Source organism: Mus pahari, chromosome 3 (assembly GCF_900095145.1).
Source record: "Mus pahari chromosome 3, PAHARI_EIJ_v1.1, whole genome shotgun sequence".
Taxonomy (NCBI): domain Eukaryota; kingdom Metazoa; phylum Chordata; class Mammalia; order Rodentia; family Muridae; genus Mus; species Mus pahari.
In genome coordinates this window covers 31,625,120-31,649,673 of record NC_034592.1, presented here as the reverse complement: position 1 = coordinate 31,649,673, position 24,554 = coordinate 31,625,120, and the positions used below count along the sequence as shown (strand labels likewise).

The following is a 24,554-nucleotide window of genomic DNA, read 5'->3' as shown; positions in this document are numbered from 1 at the left end:
AGCCCTCACCATGGAACAGGCTGAGGTGCTGGGCTGCCCTGCTCCAAGGCCTTCTGAAGGGCCTGTGCTTCTGTTATGTGTTCTGTGGAGGAAGGCTTTTGAGTCATCTCTGCAGTGTGGCAACACTCTTTCAAATCACTTTCTCCACCTGTAACTGTAGCTTACTCTGCTTCCAGTTTTCTTCCCCACCTGCCCCTTAAGTGCCTGTATTCATTATTTATTCACTGACTGCAGTTTAGGAAAAGGTCTAGTCTCTGGATGAGCTTACAGCATTCTGAGAGTTCAGACACCTAGCCCAGCCAGCTCCTCCAGACCTGCTTCCTGGACTCTGGGTTGTGTACTACTCCAAAATGAAGCCCTCTTCCTGTGCATCCTTTTCTATTGCCCTCCTAAAACAGCACTTGCCTGCCTTGTAAAATCTGCCCATAAAGCCGTCTTTAAGCTTTAGTGATCTGCAAGTCAGGGATACTCTTTTATTTCCAGTTTCAGAAGTTATAGTGTCTATTCCAGCGTAGAAAGTGTTGCTAGCAGAGCCTAGCTGCTCATTCACCTCTCTCCCACTCTTAGCACTCTTGATTTGCTCACTATAAATGGATACCTCCTTAAGGTTAGATCTTGGAATGGTATAGGTGGCTTGTTGATTTTAGGGCATATTAGAATTTTTTAAAAGATTTTTAAAATTTGGGTTCTTTCAAACTGGTACCATATTTAGCTGTTTGACAAAGCACTATAGGAAAACATAAATATGAAAATTACAGAGAGTAAGATGTGCTTCAGGAAGCATCAGCCATGTGAACTTAATAGAGAATATGTATAGGTTCCCAGGAACACAAAATAGCCCATGAACAGAAATGGCAAGAGTTAACCAAGGAAGATTGTGAATGAATGATGAGAATTGTTTTAGGCCTTGGCATAACTGCAAGACAGAATGGGAATCCAGAAAGACAAATGAGTGAGAGACGATAAATTACATCATGGCTGTGTGCTCTACAGTATCTTCCACACCATTTGTAGCCACAAAAACTCTTCAGAGACTATTAAAGAACGTTGTAACCAACTTTAGACCTTTGAGCTTTCTCTTGGTGACTAATACTTGTTGCACTTTTCCTGAGAACTTTTGTCATAACATCTTCATTTTTTTCTCAGTTTTGTATGGCATGACTGTGTCCTTATAGGAAGGTAAGGGACTAATTTTACTTTTTTTTTTTTTCACTAAAAGCATATTGCGTTCCCTTTTTGTAACAGATTCATGCCCAAGCACAAAATAGCCCACTTAAGGAGGGTGCTCAGCCTTATTGAAAATGATGCTGCAGCTCTGTCTGTGACGCTTCATCCCCAGCCAGAGCAGAGGGTTTCTAAGAAGTTACTGGAGAATTGCGAATCAAAGTCTGATGAACACCCTGACCTTGATGCTGAACAAGAAACCCTGGACAACCCATCAATCCATAAATCAGGCTCTCTCCCTGTGAGTAAAGAAAACCTGCCTCTTGCTCCCAGCACCCTTCTGTGTGGAGCTGAAGATCAGCAAAGACCACTGCACATTACATGGCCGCACAGGTGGTAAGTCCAGACACGCCACTTTCTCAGAGTTTTACACAGTGTGTTTTCATGGTGTCCTCTCTAACTTGCTGTCTGTGTAGCTTTAGAAAAGGGTGGCTTGGATTTTCTTTCATTCACAGATTTCACATGGCAGTATTACTATACCAGTTCAGCACCAAGGTAGCTTTGCCCATAAGTGTACATTAACTATTGTGTTTTGATTTTATATGTGAATTATAGATAACATTTGTAATGATTTGTTCAACTAGTAATAGCAGCCAGACACATTTTTAAAAGTCAAATGTTATTCAAGAAGTTTCAAAGTAGAAAAATCATATGCCATTATATCCTCCCAGTGCCTGTTAATCCCGAATTACTTTACATATGGACTTCAGTAAACCACATCACTGTTAAAACAATACTTTCCACTCCTTATTCTTGCTTTGACCAGTGTCAACTGGACAGCTTCATTTTATTTGTAGTGTATTACTGAAAGTGAAGCAGTCTCCCTCCTGCCAAATGCTTTTCTATCGTGCTAGTCAAAATTGTCTAGCTGAATGTCTTCTCATCACAGGAAAATCAATGCAGCATATAATCCCACCAAATATAAACTCGTAAACCTAGCCCTGGCTTCTATAAATTAGGATTTAAGGAGGTAAAATGTCCTGATAATCTTCTGGTATTAGGCATGAATATTTTAATCTAGTTTTTATTCCTCCCAGTTAGTTTAATCTGCATGTGGCCTGATTAGAGTTGCTTCCCCTACAGATTATGGCCTCTTTATTGCCGCAGCGCTGGGCTGATCATTAGGTCCGATTGAGAGCAACTGTTTGCAGGTGAAGTAATAAGCACACACCGGCAGGAAAGCGCCTTTGCCCAGGATTTGCCTCCAAGCACATTAAACCTCCTCCTCGAGCTCTCCCAGCTCATCCGCAGCATCTGGTACCTAACGGGATTCTGCCTTTGATTCTAAATGCATGAACCTGAAGTTTAGGGGCTGAGCGTTGTGAGGAGATGCAGTTTGGGGCTTGTTTGTTCACTGTCACCCTTCTAGACTCACATTGTCCTCAGAGAGTCACAGGGCTCAGTATTCTTTTGTGTGATTTTTAAGTAGAGTGGGTCAGGATGAAATGAGCCTATTCAAAGGTAAAGTTCCACCCTCATTGCTGCCTTCTGCAAACCTCTAGTCCATTAACCTTTGCTTCCCTCTAAATGGAGAGTTATTACAAGAAAGTCAGTTCTAAGAGTTTGGTTCTGGATTTTCATAAAAATGTTAAATAATTTGGAGGCTGTGGGTATAAAACAACAGTATAGAGGCAAGGTTCTCACAACACTGAGAACCATGTTAGTCAACACTTTGCACAAAATTAGACAGAGCTATGTTAATAAAATTAACAATATTAAATTGAATAATTCCCTCTCTTCCTTTGTATATTTTTGCTTTAATTTAATTTAATTGCCTAAAGTTAGTTGCTTAAAGAGATGCAGCATGATGTTTGTGCACATTCTTATTGTTAGAGCTAAATTATTTTTAATTTGGAGAAGAGGGGGAAAAAAGCCACATCAGCAAGAGTAAATGCCAAAATATAAAAGTAACACATTCATCCTTACGGGTAATATAGTAGAACATTGGAAACTTGGAGGTTGCCAGACACATAGCTAACATTAGGGCTAATTTTGAAAATCTAGCGTGCAGTCAATTTTACTGATGCCTGGGGACATACAAGGTAGAAGCTGACAAGAGAACTAATTTTGTTTGGGTTATTTACTGCTATGCATCATCCACGGGTTCCCGCCTGACACACAGCTATATGAAGGGGATATTATCACACACTAAAAATTTATGTTGACATGCGATATTTGTTCAATATGTCAGCAGTATTACTTTCATAATCAAAAGAGTAAGAAAAAGAAAAAAGAAAAGCACTTTATGCTCATATAGATATATCTTTTTAATAACAGTCTATAAGGTTAATATAGTTTACCTTTGAGAGTATACAATGAAAACAAGCAGGGTTAGGAGGGGAAATGACAGAAAGCATCAACCCGAGCTGTTTGTTTGCCATTACCTACACGAGCCATGTCAGCTCTCTGGCCCGCGTCTGATAGCTATTTGTTGTACAGAGAGCACAGCATAAAAAAAATATCAAACTCTTAATACTATTGTGTGCCCATAACCATCTGTCACTGCTAGCCTGGAGATGAGAGGAAGATTAGGAGGAATAAACACTGAGCCGCCGAGCATTGGTAAAGCCTTCGGGCAAAAAACTCTTGTGGGGACATCAAAGACATTCTAATTCCGAGGCAGTCAAGGATTACAGTGTGTAACCTGTGCTGACAACAGATAAATGACTGGCAATATTGTGCCAGAGCTGTTGGGTCCTGCATGGAGTACTGATGATGATGATGATGATGTTATCTTGCAGAATGGACTCTGCTGGGATAATTTTATGATAAAACACTTTTTTCAAATGCCACTGGGTCTAGGCAGACATTTACTAGCTACAGGGGTAGCAATCAGTTTCTTCAAAATTTACTGTTCTAAGCCCATTAGAGTTCCGGCACAGCAAGACTCTTCAGTGCAAAGCTAAAATGCCTATGTTTTCTTTAGGAGAATATATGCAAATGTTGGGAGCTGAACTCCTACCCTTTAGTGGTAGGTGCTTTATCATCTGATTTATGTAAATTTGCTCATAAAAATCAGTTTATTTTTAATTGGTGAATATGAATTAGAAAATTAAGACTCTGGTTCAGCATTCTTCCCCAGCTTCAAGCACGCATTCATTTAGACTTCCAATTGTATGGCTGGAAAGCCCATCGCTGACCTAGCACTAGGAATTGTGTTCTCAGGGAAAGAAAGGTTTCACTGGAAATCAGTGGGGCTGCCTGGGTCTCTTACAGTCCTGTTGGTTCACAGCTCCACGCTTTGGCTCACTGTGCCCTGGTCTACATCTGAGCCACTTTAACTCATGAGTGGCTATGGAAACTCTGTTGTCGGTTCATTTTTGTCTTGGTCATGCCCGTTCTCTAGAAGAGGATGGAGAGGGGAAATAGCAGCAGTGCTGTCTCCCTCTTCCTCCTCCTCATCACGAGAACTATCTCGTGAAATCCTGCAGTTGTAGTAGCTCCCATGATGGGATCATGAAAGGCTCAAACACTGTGTTAAACCTCCAACACATCCTGTACTGAGTCCACTAGATGTTGAGCCTACTTTGTAAAATATGTATCAAAATTCAGTGGCATTTTCTAGAAGAGACATTCTGGCTTTTTATCTGTGTTAAAATGTCTGTGTGAGAACAGACCCTTAAATGTAAGCTTTGCCCCTCTCTGGTCTTTCTGAATCTGAGATTGTGAGGACTGTAGTGTACAACCTATGCTGACAGTAGATAAATAACTGACGGTATTTTAGCAGACTTTCTGGGGTTTCTGCAGAGGAATTTGTTTTCTCCTTTCTACCCAGTCCTTAATGTTTTGTTATAAACATCTGCAGCACGACACAGCTAATAGAAATGACTTAGAGAAGGGCCTATGAAAAATGCTGCTTCTGGCAATGCTTGTTTTTTTAAAGCTGTTTCTTTCCAAAAAGTCCAGCATTGCACCACCTTCCAAGCTTTCTGTAAAGGTTTCTATATCATAGTGGCCACAAAGGCACACTGCTAGATGGAGAGTCAAAACACGGGTAGAACATAGTAAAAGCTCACACTTGTCCAGGCCCTGTTCCCCCACAAACACTCTTAAAAATGAGTGGGCCAGTCAGATGGGCCAGAGGCCGAAAGCATGAGGAAGCCTGAGGACCTGAGTTCTAACCCCAAGCCCACGAAAATGTGGAAGGAGAGAACCAGTCCCACAGGGCTGTCCCCTGCCCTCCACCGCACTCACACATATCCTCATGGGAGTAACAAAGGGTTACAAAAGGAGTGAGGCACAAAAGGGCTTTTGTTTAGATTATACCTATGAGTATTTCCTGTTTCAGACATTAAAACTGAGTGCACTCTGTAAATCACATGGTCCTCCTTCTCCTCTTTGGTGTGTCTGTCTGTCTGTTTGTTTGAGACAAGGTCTCATCTCACTATGTTGCTCTGGCTGTCCCTGAACTCACCATGTAGAAGAGTCTGGCCTCTGCCTCCTGCTAGGATTACAGGTATGTGCCACTGTGCCCAGTTCACATTGTCATTTTAAATAACAAGAATATAATAATAAGCACATGGTAACAAATTATGTTCTGTAAAAAATATAGTTTCCAAAATAAACTAATTTATATTAATTTACTACATCTTTATACCTATTGCAATGTGAAGCTTAGGTGGAAGACTATGAAGAAAATCCTGCTTCATAGAGAGATAGCACTTTAAAAGGAGTATTGCAGGAACTATTATGCATATATAGATGTTCTTCTTTGATGTTATATCAGAACTTAACAAAGGGGCTTTGTTAAAGGTTAGTTGCACTTTGGAATCGTGGAATCTGGAGCCACCACAATGCATTATCCATGGTCTGTTCCTTGCAGATTGAATAGATTTTCTAAGCATCATGTGTAGGTCTCAAGGAAAACAGAGCCTCACCACATAGTGCATGTTTGGTGCCCATTTACATGATTCAACATGTGAATTTGAGACATCACTATGAAACTCATAAGAAACATGCTTGAGTCTTAGAAAGCTGTTAAGCTCGTGGTATAGATACAATTTCACCAAAATTCTAATGGTCAGTTAAACACTTGAGTTTATGATGAAAACATATGTATCAGTTATCTTCCTTAAAGTGAGCTTCACATAGTTCATATTTGAAAATACCCAAGTATGTCTATTGAGCAGTAGTATGTCTATTGAGGTAAACTCTGTTTCTTAAATCAGCTGTTTTATCTCAGAAAGCAAGCATTCGTACAAATACTCATTCTAAAGATAATCATTATGCCTTAATTTTCATGAAAGTTCTTTAATATACATTTCTTATTGAATCACAGAAAATATTAAAGATATCTACTGTATCCCCAACTACATTCTTTTTTTTTGAGACAGGATTTCTCTGTGTAGCCCTGGCTGTACTGGAACTCACTTTGTAGACCTCCTGCCTTTCCCTCCAGAGTGCCGGGATTAAAGGCATGCGCCACCATGCCCAACCCCAACCACCTTCTTAAATGGAAAAGAAAAAGTTCTTTTTCTTTCTTTTGCTGTCAAGGTAGATGGGGAAACCTAGGATGTCACTAGTTGAGTGTGTCCCCCTTGCCTTGTTCTGTGCTCAGGCACAGTCTTCCCACAGCCATATTTGTCTCATAAAAGTGTGTGTCACTAAGTAAAAAGGTCACATTATATCTTAGGATATAATATCTTGATCTTAAAAACTCCTTGAAAGGGAATTAAGTGGTCAGGCATTCACAAACTACCACAGCAGACCACTGTGTAGTCATCAGCACTAGCCTTAGAATTGCTTATTTTTTCAGTCTTGTGGACTAAATTATCTGTCCTGGAACGTTAAGATATTGTATCATATTCATTGTGTTCTAATTACAATTTTTGTTTTAGTAGATGACAGCAAACATATCTTTGTCACGTAAAAGAAAACTCAGACAAAACAGAACTTACCTCATGATGAGATAAGTAGTTAGGAAACCATAGTCTAAAAGGCTGTGATCGACCGCCTGAGTGACCCGGAAGTAGGTGTTTTCTGGTTGAGAAAGATAAAAGTGAGTTGGGTGTGTTGAAGAGTTTGAAATTATTGGAATGGTTACAGTTAAACCTTTTCCTGATTGGTCCAATGGGATGCAGATAAGGGCTCTTGGTGTCAAACCTGACCTCACAAGTCCACCCCCAGAGTCCACATGGTAAAAAGAATGAGCTAACTCCCCCAAGTTACCTTCTGACCACTTGCACTGTGGCTTGTTAATTAACACACACACACACACACACACACATGCACACAAACTCACATAAAAATACTAAATGTAAACTATTTTTAAAGTTTCCCATTACCTCTTTATGAGAACTGTGGAAGAATTGTCAGTCAGAGCTTTTCACTTTAAGTAGATAGAATTCTCATTGTCTGGCTGGCAATTGCAGCTCTTTCCGTAAAGTAGTGATCAGTTAATTTGTGCAAAGTTAGTTACAATTAAGGGTATGAATTTAGAGAGGACAAAACTTAGTCATCAGGATTTGGAATGTATCTAGGTGACTAGTTGAGTGAGCATGAACCCTATCTAACACTGAAAGGATTGACATCCGTACCTTTGGAGGCTTTGGTGACCCTTAACAAAAATAATTGATGCAAAATAGATACCTGTGCATTAATACTTGGTAGTAAAATAAATTACTTTGTTTTATTTCTTGACTCTAAAGTTTAGAGCACAGCTTTAAAAACCAAGCTGATACCTACCTCTGAAATGTATGTTAGATAGTTGGATGAGGGCTTGTCTTGGTTTCTCTGCCAAAACAACTAGGAAGTGGAGTTTCTCCCGTACTAGCTTTAGAGAATTTTTGCATGTCGGTGCAGGTGCCCTGAGTTCCATACATAAGAACAGGGAGCCACAGGCATTCTGTGTTCAATTTCAGTGTTAAATGTAAATCTCATTCCAAAAGAAAAATGGCCCTCACAGAGTACTAATTCTGGGGACAGTGGTCATGTGGATGGCCACATGTCCTCCAGCCTCCTAGTGCACTTGGCTCCAGCCTCCTTGGATTTGAGAGGAAACTGCTTTCTTCCAATCTTCAGCCATTCTCAAAACTCAGTGACTTCAACTACTTTTGTATTTATCTCTCAGTTAGCCAATCAAAGAGCACCTGAATAAGGTTATGTTTGATTATAGCCATTCTCAAATCAGTACATTTTTCAGGTGTATTTTTTTCCTAGAGTTTTGTTTGTTTGTTTTTGGCGGGGGGGGGGGAGGGAAATTTTGTTTATTTGTTTGACCTATCCATAAAGAATTTCAAATATGCACCATTAAAAAAAAAGTCTTTCAAGAATTTGTATTAGAATTGGAAAAGGCACAAATACTAACCTAAAATTTTGATGTAGTATGCCACCTAATAATTTGGCACTGTTAGGCAATTCTATAGTGTTCTTTTACATATGGGATTGCATAAGTAGTAGGGAATAGTACAAAAATAAATAGCCAAATAATAAGCCCTACCCAATCCCCATGTATAATCCCTATTACCTACTCACAGTCTTTTTCCTGACTATTTCCCAGACTACAGAATACATGAGCAAAGTTGATGTAATTCAAGCTTGTCTGCTTCTTGGTGTAAGTTTGACCTTTTGCATGTGATGTCAGCATAAACAACTTGTATCTGTCATTATCTTGGTGACTAACATTAGTTAGTCTTCTAGACTAACATTAACTAAAGTTCCCATTACCCTTTTTTTGCTTAATGTGGAAAAAAAAAAAAACTGTCTACACTTCACAAACCTACAGTTAACTGTGAAGAAGTTTGAATCCGATATGATTATAACAGGCACATAACCACTGAAGACTCATGTCTCCTTTTGCCTCTTCCTGTTCTCCTGCTGACCATATACTTTAATTATCATTACAAGTGAGTTAGCAAGTAGGGCTCACTGGTATGTATGGGCATGTAGGTGGATGGATGCATAGCTGAGTGGACTTGCCTCTACAGGTGTCTGCCCTGATTTCAGTTCTAGTGATCTATGAATTGCCCTGACTGTGAGGTGTTTCCATGTACTGTGTGCTTTGTGCGGTTCTGTATACTATACAGGCATGGAAGAGAACTTCATACTTCCTACATTGCACCTTGTCACTTGCATCATGTTTTAAATGGTGCCATTTGTAAATGCCAAAGCCTGCTAGGATAGAGACACAGACTTTAGAATGGATATGAGGTTGTTTCAGAGTGAATGATATGTATAAGAGAACTCAGTGATTTCATAGTGATGAGGACCAGTTAGAGTCACTAGTTGCTGGTCAGCTCTCTCCTGCTCAAGCAGTCAGGAAGAACGACTGCAAACATAAGTGGAATCAGCATCTCAGAGCACAGGTGGAGGCAGCTGTGTGATCAGCATTGCTTTCAGAAGGCCTCTGACTTCCTGCTTTGATCTCTTCTTTATAAAATACCATAGAACTTGTAAATAAAAATCCTTCATGAGTATGTTAAAACTGAACAACTCGTGGATGCCAACAAGAGCTTGCTGACAGGAGCCTGTTATAGCTGTCTCCTGAGAGGCTTTGCCAGTGCCTGGCAAATACAGAAGTAAGTGCTCACAGGCATCCGTTAGACAGAGCACAGGTTTCCCAATGAAGGAGCTAGAGAAAGTACCCAAGGAGCTGAAGGGGTTTGCAGCCCCCTAGGAAGAACAACACTATGAACTAACCAGTACCCTTTGGAGCTCCCTGGGACTAAACCACCTACCAAAGAGTACACATGGTGGGACTCATGGCTCTAGCTGCATATGTAGCAGAGGATGGCCTAGTCAGTCATCAGTGGAAGGGGAGGCTCTTGGTCCTGTGAAGGTTCTATGCCCCAGTATAGGGAACTGGCAGAGCCAGGAAGAGGGAGGGAGGGAGTGGGTTGATGGGGGTGGTGGGGGGTGGAGGGAAAACTAGGAAAGGGGATAACATTTGAAATGTAAATAAAGAAAATATCTAATCAAAAACACTGAACAACTCATTGTATCAGAGAGATGATAGCATTTGGGGGGAAAGTCTTGAAGTGGTTGAAAACCAAAGTAATTTCTCAGTTGTCATTGAAAAAAATAATCTGGAAGGAAGATTGCTGTAGAATAACTTCCACCTGCTTCTTCACCATTACCCAGCTGCTATTACTAGACACATCCACTAAAATCACTTTTTCAACTCTTACTAAAATCCGTAGATTGGAATCCTACGGCTTTTGTAGGTTTTGTAGAGTGGGGCTCAGTGGCCAGTCTCTTTTTTCCTTACTCAGTCATCCCAAAGGTTTCCCAGGTAGACTACTAAAAGTTATTTAAGGGTTGACCAGCTTTGTATTGTCTTTGTTGACAGTGCAACTAATTAGCTATTTCAATGATATTCATTTTAGCATCATTTGTTGGTTAAACAAAAGAAGAACATTCACACAAAGAGGCAGATGTGAGAGAGTTGTGCCTCGCAGAGTCCATCCCTTGTTGAAGGAAATGGTGTGTCACAATCTTCTTCAAAAGCATGTCTTTCTTTGCTGTCCTTTCTCATTAATTTAGATATGTTTCTAAGATGATCCATGATGTTACTTCTAATTATGGTTACATGCAGTTAATTTACTTCCTTTTTTCCTAAGCTTGGTGTGAAAGACAGTTTCCTCCCAATGAGTGCCGAGTGTGCTGGTTATTTAGGAGTGGAGGGGATACTGAGGGAGCTGATCTTCCTGTTGCCCTAGCAACACATTTATTTATCAGGGGTTGAAATGACATGAGTTAATATAGCGCATACCTGCTGATCGGCAAACTCCCCTATTTCAGCTGCAGTTGACAATTAAGTCCTGGACAGCTACAGCCAGGGGTTAATGTTCCTCATTAGGAGAACTGGGTCATTACTGGGAAATCAAGGCACTTAAGGCAGCATGGGTAAAATACAAAATTCAGCATCTAGAAGAGTGAGGCTCTTTTATGTTAATTAACCTTATTTTCCTAGGTTTAAAAAAATCTTAGATGAGCATGTCACTGGATCAATTAATTGAAAAAGCTAGGATACTTTACTCTGAGTTGCCTTCATTTCTTTGCAAGGATTTCATTATTTTATGGAAAATTCTTATGTCTATATGATGAGTAAAAAGGGTATTAAAATTAAGAAGGGAATCATCATGGAAATCAGTTTTACCACAAGGGAGTGAGCAAATAAAAGCCTTGGCAATGAAAATAAATAAGCTTTGCTAATACCTCACCTAAGGAGCAGCGTGTAAGCCTGTAGGACCCAGGGTGTTTACAGGGTCTCTTCTCTTCTTTATTAAGCAGTTACAGAGTTATTTGACCTTCAGAAACAGAAACTTGGGGAGAGTGATTTTGGTGATTTGAAACATTCTTCTCGCAGAAGACTGAGTAGCAGTTAAATGGCAACATTTAAGTTCATAATACACTTTTTAAAAATACCAGCAAAATTAGATGTACTGGTTGAAAGTTTTTTTATCAAACTGTTTGGGTGGTTATTTTTTTACTTGATATGTTCATAAATAATGTATCAAGATTCTTCTTAAAGCTTTCTTTTCTTATTGTTGTTTCTTTATGTTGAAAGTGGGATATTTAGAGTAGAAAAAGATTAAATGTACCAAGTCCTGTTCCCTCTTCATTATTGGCCTGGCTTCACTGAAGCCTCCACTTGCCTCCTGGGACTTAATGAACACACACAAAAGCAAAGGGACCGCTCTAGTCTTGGTCTCCAGAGTATTTCAACTCTAACCCAAAATTATATGCTATAAACTCCTTTTAAGGTAAAAATCATTGATTGAGCCTTACAGACTTGATGTAGAATTCTTCCTATGCTCCCTTACCTGAGATTCAGTGACTACTATGTATCTTGGGATTATTTTTTGACTGCCAGAAGTCATTTTCCTCTCATAGTGAAGACTTGAGATACTTCCTTAGGGAACAGTCCCATCACCCCTTCCGGGTGCTGCATACACTGTCACACATCCTTGGATTGGCATGCAGTATCAGTATCATATACATTGTTGCTTGGCTTGAGGTCGCCATACCATGGTGACTCTACACCTGCCACAGTAGCGGAGTGGCACCCTGACTGCTGCTGCTTTTGAAACAGTGTACTCTTGAGACTGGCTGTATGCTTCAGCTGGGCCCAGTCAGTGATTTCAGCAAGAACACCCCCAGGAAGTGGAGTCCTACAGTAAGAGCACAAGACAAAGACTGTAGATGTTCCCTAAATTACTTTCTCTTTTTCTTGAGAAGACTATTGGACCACATTTTCTAGCCTCTATTTGTGGTAACTGCCTCACTTAATCTTAGCATTTACTCAGGATGGTGGAGCCACTTCCAAGCTTGAACAATATGCCCCTCTTCCTTTCCATCTAGACATAGATGTCACTTGATGATGATAGTGTCTCCCTAGTTCTGGAACATTAGATAATGCTGTACAGCAAAACCTCTTGTCAAATGTCTACCAGCCTGGTATTACAAACAAGGATTTTATGCATGCTCAGCCCATGTAACCTGTGAACCTGCCTCAGGTGGTCTCACTAGCAATAATAGTGAACAGAAGAAGCCAGGATACACTCCAAATATTTTGGCTATAGCTGGCAAATGAAGATGCTATTTAGTGAGCTGGGAAACATACTAAGTTATAAATATGTTCTTGACCTGCAATTGGATATTTCTAACAGGAAGTTGATAGCTAAGTGTTATTCAGATGACAAACAAGGGCTGAAGATGGCAATCTCAGAATTATCTGCAAGATATGTACAACTTCTTTAAAGAATTTTTAATATGCTAGATTTTAAATTTAAATTTTAGCTTCCTGATTGTAAACATTGAATTTATCCTAAGTCTAAGAATATCAATTTTGCTCTCCAATAGTTTTGACAGAGTCTTAGCCCTAGTTGTGATTATCATTAGCATCATGTCCGAAGACAGGCTACCCACTCTCTAGTGACAGTTCCTTCTTTAGAGGAAAGGGATAATGTAGCCTGTGTTATGGGATTAAAGATGATATATGAAAATGAGCTAGCATACGCAATTCCTGGACAAGAAAAATTCCTAATAAACCAGCATTGGCTATTTTTATTAGTGAATTAAGCCAAACACTTCATTAGTTGACACGGGACTGTTGATCTCGCCTACTATCTTCTATTGGTTAAAATCCATTTTTCTTAACTCTTTTAGAAAAAGAAAAAGAATGATACAGCTAAATAAAGTCATCTTTTTTTTGTCTCCATTTTCAGCCTACCAAAACAAGTACATATTGTGCAGAAAAAATGGAATTAAACTACAGAACAAACACTTCTAAGTGGCTGCCTTGTAAATGAAGTCTATAAAAGGCTACCAAATGTCGCTTCTCATTGTATGACTGTTAGAGTATTACTAAACCTAGATAGAAGGGGATTTTTTGTTGTTGTTGTTGTTATTGTTCATTTGTTTTTGGGTTGTTTTTGAACCTTTTACATCAAGCACTCATGCTGTAAATATCACAAATTATTTCCATTTTTAGCAAGATGGATACCATAAGCTTTTGAGTGATAATGATGGTGCCTAGATATCAAGAGAATAAATCACATGATTTAAAGATGGCCTGGTGGCCTGAAGACATTATCTAAAGACACCCACAGCCAGTACTTCAAGGAACTCTCATTTAAGCCAAGTTAGAATAAACATTTAAAAACGTGTTGACTGGAATGTAAGAAAAGGATGGAAATGTGTACTGGCTAGTTTTATGTCAACTTGATACAAGCTAGAGTCATCAGAGACCCTAAGTTGAGGAAATGCCTCCATGAGATCCAGCTGTGAGGCATTTTCTCAGTGATCATCTGGGAAGAGCCAAGCCATTATGGGTGACGCCATGCCCAGACTAGTGGGCCCGGGTTCTATAAGAAAGCAGCACCCCTCCATGACCTTTGCCATAGCTCCTGTCTGAAGGTTCCTGCCCTATTTGAATTCTTATCCTGACTTCCTTCAGTGATGAACTGCATCATGGAAGCATAAGCTGAATAAACCCTTTTCTCCCCAAGTTACTTTGGTCATGGGATCTCATCATAGCAATGGATCACTGACTAAGGCAGGATGTATAGTCTATACTGTGGTGGGAATGTAAACTAGTACAGCCATTATGGAAATCAGAATAAAATTCCTCACAAAATTTAAAATTGATTATGTGATCCAACAATCCCATTATTGTGAATCCAAAGAAAATCAAATCAGTCTATTTATGGTAGCTAAGATAGGGAATCAACCAGACTGATGGATAAAGAAAATGGGGTATTCATACACCATAGATACTATTTAGCAAATAAAAATAGAATAGATCCTGACATTTGTGATAAAGTGGATGAACATGAAGGACAATATATTAAGGGAAGTAAGCCGCAAACAGAAAACTGTACCTCAGCATTCATTCACATGTAGATTGTAAAGCAATGGTGGGCTCTAAACATGCAAACATATGTTAAAATGTACCTGGGACCTTTGAGAGCACTTCCAGAGGATTAATAATGGAGAACCACCCCAAATATGTCAGCGCCATCCCATAATCTAAGGGTCTGGTCTGGACCCAAAAGAAAGGAGACCCGCCTTCTCTCTTGCTGTTCCTTGCTGCCCTGAGGTGAGCAGCTTGCTCTACCAGTCAGGAGATCTACATTACCTCAAGCTAAAAGACAGACAAAACAAACCATCCCTCACTTACATTGTTCATGTCTGATATATGTCATAGCACCTTACATCTGATTGATGTATCTTTGAAACACAGAATGGACTGGTCGATAGCAGAGGGGCTTGCAGTCCAGGCAGTCTACCACACAGCAAGATTACAAGTTAGGATGCATGCTTGCTAAGGTCAGTGTGGACATTACATACTCTTAGCACAGTAGCTATGAGGTATTGCATCTGCTTATTGGACAGCATTTTAGAATGTCTGTGTGTTTTACAAGGCAAGGAAAGCATGCAGTTCTGGCTGTCAGCTGAAAACTAATTAACAATACACAAAATTCAGGTGGAAAAGAGAAACTAGCAATGTATAATTTTAACAGTAAGAATGAAGTTTAGACATATAACCTGGTAAATGCATTTCCAGCCATACTTGTTATTTTCACTTGCACATTGCTTTTTTAAAAATTGGTACTAATAAATGCTTTCATGTATGACATGGTATGAATATGTTCCATGACTGTGATAGCAAAGTCAAAGGCTTGGTGCCCAGTGGGCAGCCAGTGTTGGAGGTACTGAGGAGCCCTAACAGGCTCAGCCTAGTGGGAGGTCCTTAGGTTGGTCCTCATTGCAGTGAAAGGGAATTATAAGACCTCAGGCCTAGAAGCTCTTCTTCCTGCCTCGTATATAAATGGTTTCACTACCCAGGTCTTACCACTGCTACCCAGTCAGTGGCCCAAACATGAGAGCCCAGAACTCTAAGCTGAATTACTCCTTTCTTCCCTTAAAATTCATTGCCTCTGGTATTTTGTTGTAGTAACAAGAAGCTAGTATTATAATAGGATATAATTTACCTAGTTCATATATACAATCCAATGACATTTTTGTAGATTGAGAGTTCCCGGGTCATAACATGGATTGTATTTTAGAATATTTCATCAGCTCAGAATATATCATAATGCTACATACTTTACCTGTTCCTAGAAAGTCATCCTTGCATCCCATAGGCAGTGGTGCTGATGCTGGTGCTGGTGCTGGTGGTGTTTTTGGTTATTTCAAGACAGGGGTTTCTCTGTGTAGCCCTGGCTGTCCTGGAGCTCTCTCTGTAGACCAGGCTGGCCTGAAACTCACAGAGATCCACCTGCCTCTGCCTCCAAGTGCTTGGATTAAACACTACACCACCACTACCTGGTTTCCCTGGACCTTCTTAAGAGTTGTTTCCACTGAGTCACTGTTGGTAACAAACTCATTTCTAAGTATTTTTTTTCTCTATTGTTAGGGAAATTTTGCCAACTGTAATGTTCTAAGATAAGCCTACATCTTCTCAGATGTTTACAGGTTAATTCTGAATCTCCCTCTGAAGGCACTTGGAAGATTTTGTCTCTTTGTTATTCACCTTTACTGGGATACATCTAGGAGCCTTCCTTTCTCCTGGCCTCCCTTCCTCCCTGACTCCATCCATCCTCCCTTCCTGTCTCACATGAAATTCTTCAGACATTTTAAGTCATGGGGATTTTGTCTGTATCGTTTGTGGAAGTCATTTACATTGCATCTTCAGTAACCACCTCTCCCTCATTCTGTCTTCTCTCCTGAAAGACCCTGGACCTTGATCCTTTTCCTACCTCGTGATCCCTAACTTTTCTCATTCACATCCTTGTGTTCTGCCATCTGGTCTTGTTCTCTCAGATTTGCTATTAATTACTCCCTTTGACTAATTTCAGTTATTATTTTATTTGTCCAACTTGCTTTACTTCTGCTATTCAGTCATTTTAAATATTTCTTTATTCTTCATATATTTATTTTATTTTTTCTTCAAACACTGGCCTCATATGCTTTTAAGTTTCATATTTGATAATCCCAATATCTGAAACTTGTGGTTCTGCTGTCATTTTTCCCACTTGGCAGTGATGTGATTTTGATACTTTTCCCTTGTACTTTTTTATTGTAAAGCTTTATCCTTATTATTTTTAATCACATCTGGTGTATATGAGTGTGTGTGTGTGTGTGTGTGTGTGTGTGTGTGTGTGTGTGTGTACGCACACATGTGCCCATGGAGACCAGAGATATGATCTCTTGGAGCTGAAGCACAGACAGTTTTGAGCTTCCTGATGTGAATGAGGACAGAACTTGTGTCCTCTGGAAGAGCAGCAAGTACTCTTAACTGTTGACCTGTCTCTCCAGCCCTACTTGTGATTTTTATATTTAATGATGTGGGATATTCTGATTAGTGCCTGTGTTATATATGGATTTCTCAAAGGAAACACGCATTTGCCTTTGTCAAATGCTAAGATAGCATCTTTCCCTAAGCTGCTTTGCACTGAATTCTCACCTCAGGTTAATTGTTAGTTTGGCCACTCAATGAACTGACACAAGCTAGGAAACTTACGGAGGACTGCTCCATGGAGCTGTGGCTTCCATCCTCATGGCATTGCTGCTATGGATTCACTTCCTTCCATCCTGCTGGTCACAATGAGCAGGTCTTAACATGTGGATGTTTTAAAGACTGTGGGGAATGGAAGGGAGAGCCAGTCCTTGTGACATAAGCCTATAATCCTAGCTAATCAATGAGCTAAGAAGAATGGATGGCACTAGAAAAGATCATATTGAATGAGGTAACCCAGACCCAGAAAGACAAACATCACACATTCTCTTTCATCAGAGGCTCTTAGCCCCAGTCCTTCAGTGACTATGTATCCTGGGGTCACTGTAAAGACCAGGAACGTAAACAAGGTCCATTGCTGGGACCAATACAGAGAGGAATAGCAAGATAGAAGTGATCGGATCAAGGAAATGGGAAAAACAATGGGCCCTAATTAGGAAGGAAGAGGGAGACATATACAGAAAAAGGATGCGGTAAAATAATAGTAAGAAATAAAAACTTCAACAACTATTACTAACTACTTTTTAAAAAATTATAATACACATAAGTCTATGTATAAATATACAAATATAGTTTAAATTAAATTTTCTCATCTGAATTGTCCATGCTGCCTCCAGGAGTCAAAGACCACCCAACAAAAACACTAACACTAAATATGAGAAACTCTGTTTTGAGTTGTTGACCAGGATTGTCCAAGAAACACTAAAAACCTACAAGTGATTACTATTGCCCCTAGTTTTACCCTCCAGTGTGGAACAAACATTCCTGGTGTTCCTCCCATAGGGCTACAAACCCCTTCAGCTTCTTGGGTACTTTCTCAAGCTCCTTCATTAGGGACACTGTAGTCCATCAAATGGATGATGGTGAGCATCCACGTCTGCGTTTGCCAGGCACTGGCAGAGCTCTCAGGAGACAGCTATATCAGGCTCCTGTCAGCAAAATCTTGTTAGCATCTGCAATAGTATCTAGGTTTGGTGGTTGTTTATGGGATGGATACCCAAGTGGGGCAGTCTCAGAATGGTCCTTCCTTCAGTCTCTGCTCTGTACTTTGTCTCTGAAACTCCTTCCATGGGTATTTTGTTGCCCCTTCTAAGAAGGATCGAAGTATCCACATGTTGGTCTTCCTTCTTCTTGCATTTCATGGGTTTTGCAAATTGTAACTTGGGTTCTAAACTTCTGGGCTAATATCCACTTATCAGTGAGTGCATATCATATGTGTTCTTTTGTAATTGGGTTACCTCACTCAGAATGATATCCTCCAGATCCATCCATTTGTCTAAGAATGTCATGAATTCATTGTTTTTAATAGCTGAGTAGTACTCCATTGTGTAAATGTACCACGTCTTCTGTTTCCATTCCTCTGTTGAGAGACATCCCTGACCTCAAGCTGTACTACAGAGCAATTATGTTAAAAACTTCATGGTACTGATACAGCAACAGACAGGTAGATCAATGGAATTGAAGACCCAGAAATGAACCCATACACCTATGATCACTTGATCTTTGACAAAGGAGCTAAAACCATCCAGTGGAAAAAAGACAGCATTTTCAACAAATGGTGCTGGCTCAACTGGCAGTTAGCATGCAGAAGAATGGGAATTGATCTGTTCTTATCTCCTTATACAAAGCTCAAGTCTAAATGGATCAAGCACCTCCACATAAAACAAGAGACCCTGAAACTTAAAGAGGAGAAAGTGGGGAAAATCCTTGAAGATATGGGCACAGGAGAAAAATTCCTTAACAGAACAGCAATGGCTTGTGCTGTAAGATCGAGAATTGACAAATGGGACCTCATAAAATTGTAAAGCTTCTGTAAGGCAAAGGACACTGTCAATAAGACAAAACAGCAATCAACAGATTGAAAAAACATCTTTACCAATCCTAAATCTGATAGGGGCTAATATCCAATATACATTAAGAACTCAAGAAGTTGGACTCCAGAAAACCAAATAACCCTATTAAAAATGGGGTACAGAGCTAAACAAAGAATTCTCAACTGAGGAATACCGAATGGCTGAGAAGCACCTGAAAAAAGTGTTCACCATCCTTAATCATCAGGGAAAGGCAAATCAAAACAACCCTGAGATTCTACTTCACACCAGTCAGAATGGCTAAGATAAATACTCAGGTGACAGCAGATGCTGGTGAGGATGTGGAGGAAGAGGAACACTCCTTCATTGCTGGTGGGATTGCAAGCTGGTATAAACACTCTGGAAATCAATTTTGTGGTTCCTCAGAAAACTGGACATAGTACTACCTGAGGACCCAGAAATACTACTCTTGGGCATATACTCAAAAGATGCTCCAACATATAACAAGGACTCATGTTCCACTATGTTCATAGCAGTCTTATTTATAATATCCAGAAGCTGGAAAGAACCCAAGTGTCACTCAACAGAGGAATGGATACAGAAAATGTGATTAATACTAATATACCCTTCTACATGTGTGTCTTTTTTGCTACCTACTCCAGAGAACCCCAAGGTTATCTCAGTACAAATTAAGTGAAACCCCAAAAGGAGAAGCTAGTCAATACTTCATAGAGGATATGAACAGCATTGAAGAAAGGATTCCCATATGATTCCTACCTCCTGAGTCATTCATTTTGCAAGAAAAAGTAGAGAACTGATCTGAATGTGAACCTGTGTTCAAACTGCAAAGGTTTGGTTTCCCTTTATGATGCTGACCTCAAGATTATGAAATCTCCCCATCCACAAGGGCAAGCTAACTGGTATTGTCATTGTGCTGGTCTTATTATGTTGGTGATATTGTTGTGAGTTTTTGAGTATAGCTATCCTATCACATAGACAAGTCACTATCTAGTAGCAGATGCCCTGGTCCTCTGACCCTCACAATCTTTCTACTGTTCTACTGCAATGCTCCCTACCCCTTAAGGAGTGTCGGAGTTGTATTGTAAATGTGAGGATTAGGCCTGGGTCGGTGGTTGTTTGCATTTTGATTAGTTATGAATTTATGATTGGTCTCCATCTGCTACAAAAAGTAGCTTCTTTGATGAAGAATGAAAGCTACACTTATCTGTAAATACCAGGATAAGTATTTAAAATCCAGTTACAGAACATAGGAGCTTGAGAAAGTGGCAGGAGTAGGTTTTCCTCTAGAATCCATAGCCTCATAAGCTTACAGTATTGGACTACTTAGCATGAATTGCCTCGTGTAGAGCAACCCTAACATCCAGTTAGATGGCTGTTGGTTACTCTGAGGATGGAAGTGCCACCATCACACCTTTAGGAATCCCTTGCCATTCTGGTTGTTAATAAGGTTTGTAGGCTTCACATCTATGTAGAACTGTTGATTACTTTTCTCCCTTGGCTACTTGCATGGCACCTTCAGATACTGTAAAAGCTAGTCTTTAGGCAAAAGACTTCAAGATCATCTTTTCAAGTCCAAAGTATATGGTATCTTCACCAATAGGCTCTTACCTTCAAGTTCTAGGAAGCAACCAGGGGCAACAGCAACAGTCTAGATTGTTCTGAGAGTCTCTAGGCCTCCATGACCAACATCTGGAAGAAAGACTTCCCATGCCTGGTGCTAGGCATTTTGTTAGTCTGTGGTTCTTAGAAGGAGCTTTATCACCCCAAATGGGATGGCTTCAGTCTATATACATACACATACATACATACATACATACATACATACATACATACTTACTTACATACACACATACACTTGCAACATTTTTAAGGAAGGATAAAATGTTTCCAACATCCTTAGTGCTATTCATCCTTCCCTATTTAAAATGCCCAGGTATCTTTCCCTTCTTGTCCTATATTCTACTATCCCTGTCTCTAGGACTCCTTCTCCTCCCATGATCCCTTTCTCCATTCCACTTGGAGAGGAGTGGGCTCTCATTCTCCCCTGTATTCACTTGATCTCATCTCTAAGCAGCCTCGCCAGCTGTTGTGTAGTTTCCCAGGCTTATGTCTTCCCATGGTGTTTGTACATTGTTTTCAGTTCTGCTTACTATCTTGGATAGCTCCGAAGAAGCGAAGGGAAGACATGACAGTCTGCTCCCTTAGCTTCACTTGCAGATTATTATAGAGATTGGTAAGGTGTCACAGAGCCATGGAGAGGCTTTAGAGTGTCTGAATAGTACCCAGAAAGGAATCAGACAGTTAAGTGAAATTTGGCCTTTGGGTTAGTGGTTGATTGCTGATGTGAGGGTAACTGGGCTAATAGTGGTGTGAATGCCTGCACTTGTGGTACCATTTGACAGGATTAGCATACAGTCTTGAGAAGAACATTTTGGTGTGAACTCATGCTTCATACACAAGCACAAGTTTTACTTTAAGTCATATTTGCATTTTCATATTGAAAATAACATTTTGAGTTATTTTCATAAGGGTTAGGACTCTAGTCTGAGTTTAAGACAGAACAGACTGGTACTTTCCATGGATGTTTTCAGTTCTTCCGTGTATTATTATGTATTATTATATATATACATGTATTAATAATCGATTAAAAATACAACAAAGATTTCTCCAGTATGATGATTAGTAAACTTAACTATAAGATCTTTAACTTAACAATTTCTAACTAACAACTGACAAGAAAGTGATGAAGATGATGGTGCTGATAAAAGCAGTAGACATTCCTTATTAAATGTGTTTACTCTTTGCCAGGCACACTGAAGTCTCCCTTCACACATCATCTCCCTGAATGCCCTCAGGAAGCTATGGACTGAGTATTTTAGATACATTGTTGCAGAGAAGAAAATTAAGTTTCAGCTTGTCCTGGAATGCTGCTACTCAGTATCAGAACTAAGACTTTAACTGGCTTTCTTCTGGGCTACAAACTTTAAATCTGATGAAAATGTGCATTTAAGATAATTGGGGACTGGGAAGATGGCTCAGTGGGTAAGAATGCTTGCTTTGCAAGCATGAAGACCTCAGTACCCACATAAAAAGTTAGGTATACCTGAACATGACTATAACCCCAGCATTTTGGTGCAAAGCCAGGTACACCCTGGGTGCTCACAGACCAGTCTGCCTCACTGGAATGAAGACCTTGCAGTTCAGTAAATGACCTTGTCTCAAGGCTATTAGGCAGAGAGTAATAGAGGAGGACACCGGAAGTCCTCCTCTGCGCTTGGCAAGCATGACCATAGGTGTACACACCCACACTCTGCTGCATATGCAGTACACTCACACACAAATTAGATTAAAAATGAATGATGATCATCCATGAATTTATGATTGATTAGCTCTTAATAGCTTCCTCTTTTCTTTGGCGGGGGATTTAAGTCTATCTCTAAAGTAATTATTTTAGTGGTCTGTCATGGCGCTCACCATCTTTCTTTTTTACCTACAGTAGTCAGTGCTAATTGCAAGAGGCCATCTCTTCTGTGAGACCTCCATCAACCAAGAAACAAAGCCGTTTCTTTATACCTGGAAACTGATAAAGGCAATGTAGAGCTCTAGCATTTTGTCCCCATTGGAAGGACTTCTATTTTTTTACTCTTTTTTTTTTTTTTTTTTTTTTGGATATTTTCTTTATTTACATTTCAAATGTTGTCCCCTTTCCCAGCCCCTCCCCCAAATAGCTCCCTATCCCATACCCCCTCCTCCTGCTTCTATGAGAATTTTCGCCCACTCACCCACTCCCACCTTCCCGCCCTGGCATTCCCCTACACTGGGACATCAAGCCTTCACAGGAACAAATGTTAAAAAATATTTTAACATTTTTAGACTGTGTTTTCTCCTGAAATTAAGATTTTTCCCCAAATAACTGAAGATCTTGTTTTTATAATCATTATAAAATGTTCACAGATGAATATGAAAATTTGTTATTAAGAGGTGAAATCAATTTGTCACGAGGCATGTAATAATTCTAAACCAAGTTTAATTGTGTATTTAAAACAAAAACAACAACAACAACAAAACAAGCAAAGCCATGACCCTTCCTGTTGTTTAGTAGACTAGTCTTTCCAAACTATTAAGTATATACACAGGTAGTACTATCAGCCAGGGTTTAGCCACCACTCATCTATTCATTTGAAACTCTGTTTGAAGTGCCTAACACATATATGTTTTATATATGTGGGGATTTCAGACCATTACAGGAGCACTGCATACAGACAAATAGCAGGCAGTATAAAAGGACACATTCATGAAATCATCTGTAGTAAATCCTTGTTAGTGCAGGAGGAAGAGGGGGAGGGAATTTCTCAGGATAAATACAAGAAACAATAAAGTCAAGGTCAGTGGCTGAAGCAGTGGACAAGGATGATGAAGACAACAAAAATGTCTATTCCAGATGTGAGAATTTTAGGCAAGAGATCATAGTGTGAAATGAGGAAAGAGGGTAGAGGGAATGGGAGCCAAAGAAACACATAAATACTTGATGGGCCAACTTGATTTCAACTTAGTAGAATTTAGCCCATAGCCATTTTAGAAAAGAAAAACAAGGTGTGCCATGTTGAAGAGAATGATGTAATGTAGCCATGTTTTGGAAACCGCTTAGAAGAGTAAGTCTCTGAAACTCTGTGTCCTTAGATACAGAGGTAAACATTTACTATAAATTTGGAGATGAGCAAGCAGGCTTTAAATTTCCTGAAAAAGAAAAGATAGCCTAATTATTAATAAACTGACCAGTAAGACTGGTTATCAGTTTTCTTATGGCTTAGAAAATATTGGGTAAGTGATGACATGCTGATTCTAGAGGCAAGATTGATCATTAGTGAAGTATGATGGGTTTTAAGAGGTCTGTGTGTGTGTGCGTGCATGCATGCATGTGTGGGTGCATGCGTGCATGTGTGTTTGTTTGTTTGTTTGTTTTTAAGGATTCTAACTGTTCTTGGGAAAGCCAAATGTAGATTGTACAGAGAATCTGGCGCTAAAAGCACTAAAACACTCTAGGTAGAGAGGGGTAAAAAGATTAGACTTACAGAGAATCAGTCTAGACTTGGAATCATTTCACTCTGCTGTCTTTCTCAATAATGTGCCAACTACTGTGCTAGACAGTGAATGATAATATAATGGTAACATTGCCTTGACCTCTACTCTTAAGGAACTCACAACACAGGAGATATAACCTTACAAGAAAGTAAGTCCCAGAGGTAGACAAGTATGCTACAAGAGACCAGAGTGTCCCAGGTGAAGAGCCCTGCAGCTGCACATTTGTAGAGTAGTAGAAAATTCATAATTTGGGAAAAGTGAACTTTGAGAACTATAATAAATAGGTATCACTTTCATTATTGCTTGGAACATTTAAAAACTAGAAGCAATTTAATGTCAGATTAGAGTTATCAAATGAAAAGTTAAAATATTATATAATGACTTTTAAATATGATATGCTTTATGTGTTAGTGTAGACAGACAGTAAAATGCAACGTGGAGAATAATGGACATTA

General features: G+C 39.6%; 1 protein-coding gene across 6 annotated transcripts in view; it reads left to right on the top strand.

Moving 5' to 3' along the window:
- Gtdc1 (glycosyltransferase like domain containing 1) overlaps nt 1-24,554 on the top strand; it is a 345,861-nt gene that overhangs the window by 286,082 nt on the left and 35,225 nt on the right. For all 6 annotated transcript variants that reach the window (XM_029536415.1, XM_029536418.1, XM_029536414.1 and 3 more), the window contains one exon: nt 1,246-1,560. In XM_029536415.1, the coding sequence (XP_029392275.1) occupies nt 1,246-1,560 (315 nt within the window). The remainder of the gene's footprint in view (nt 1-1,245; nt 1,561-24,554) is intronic.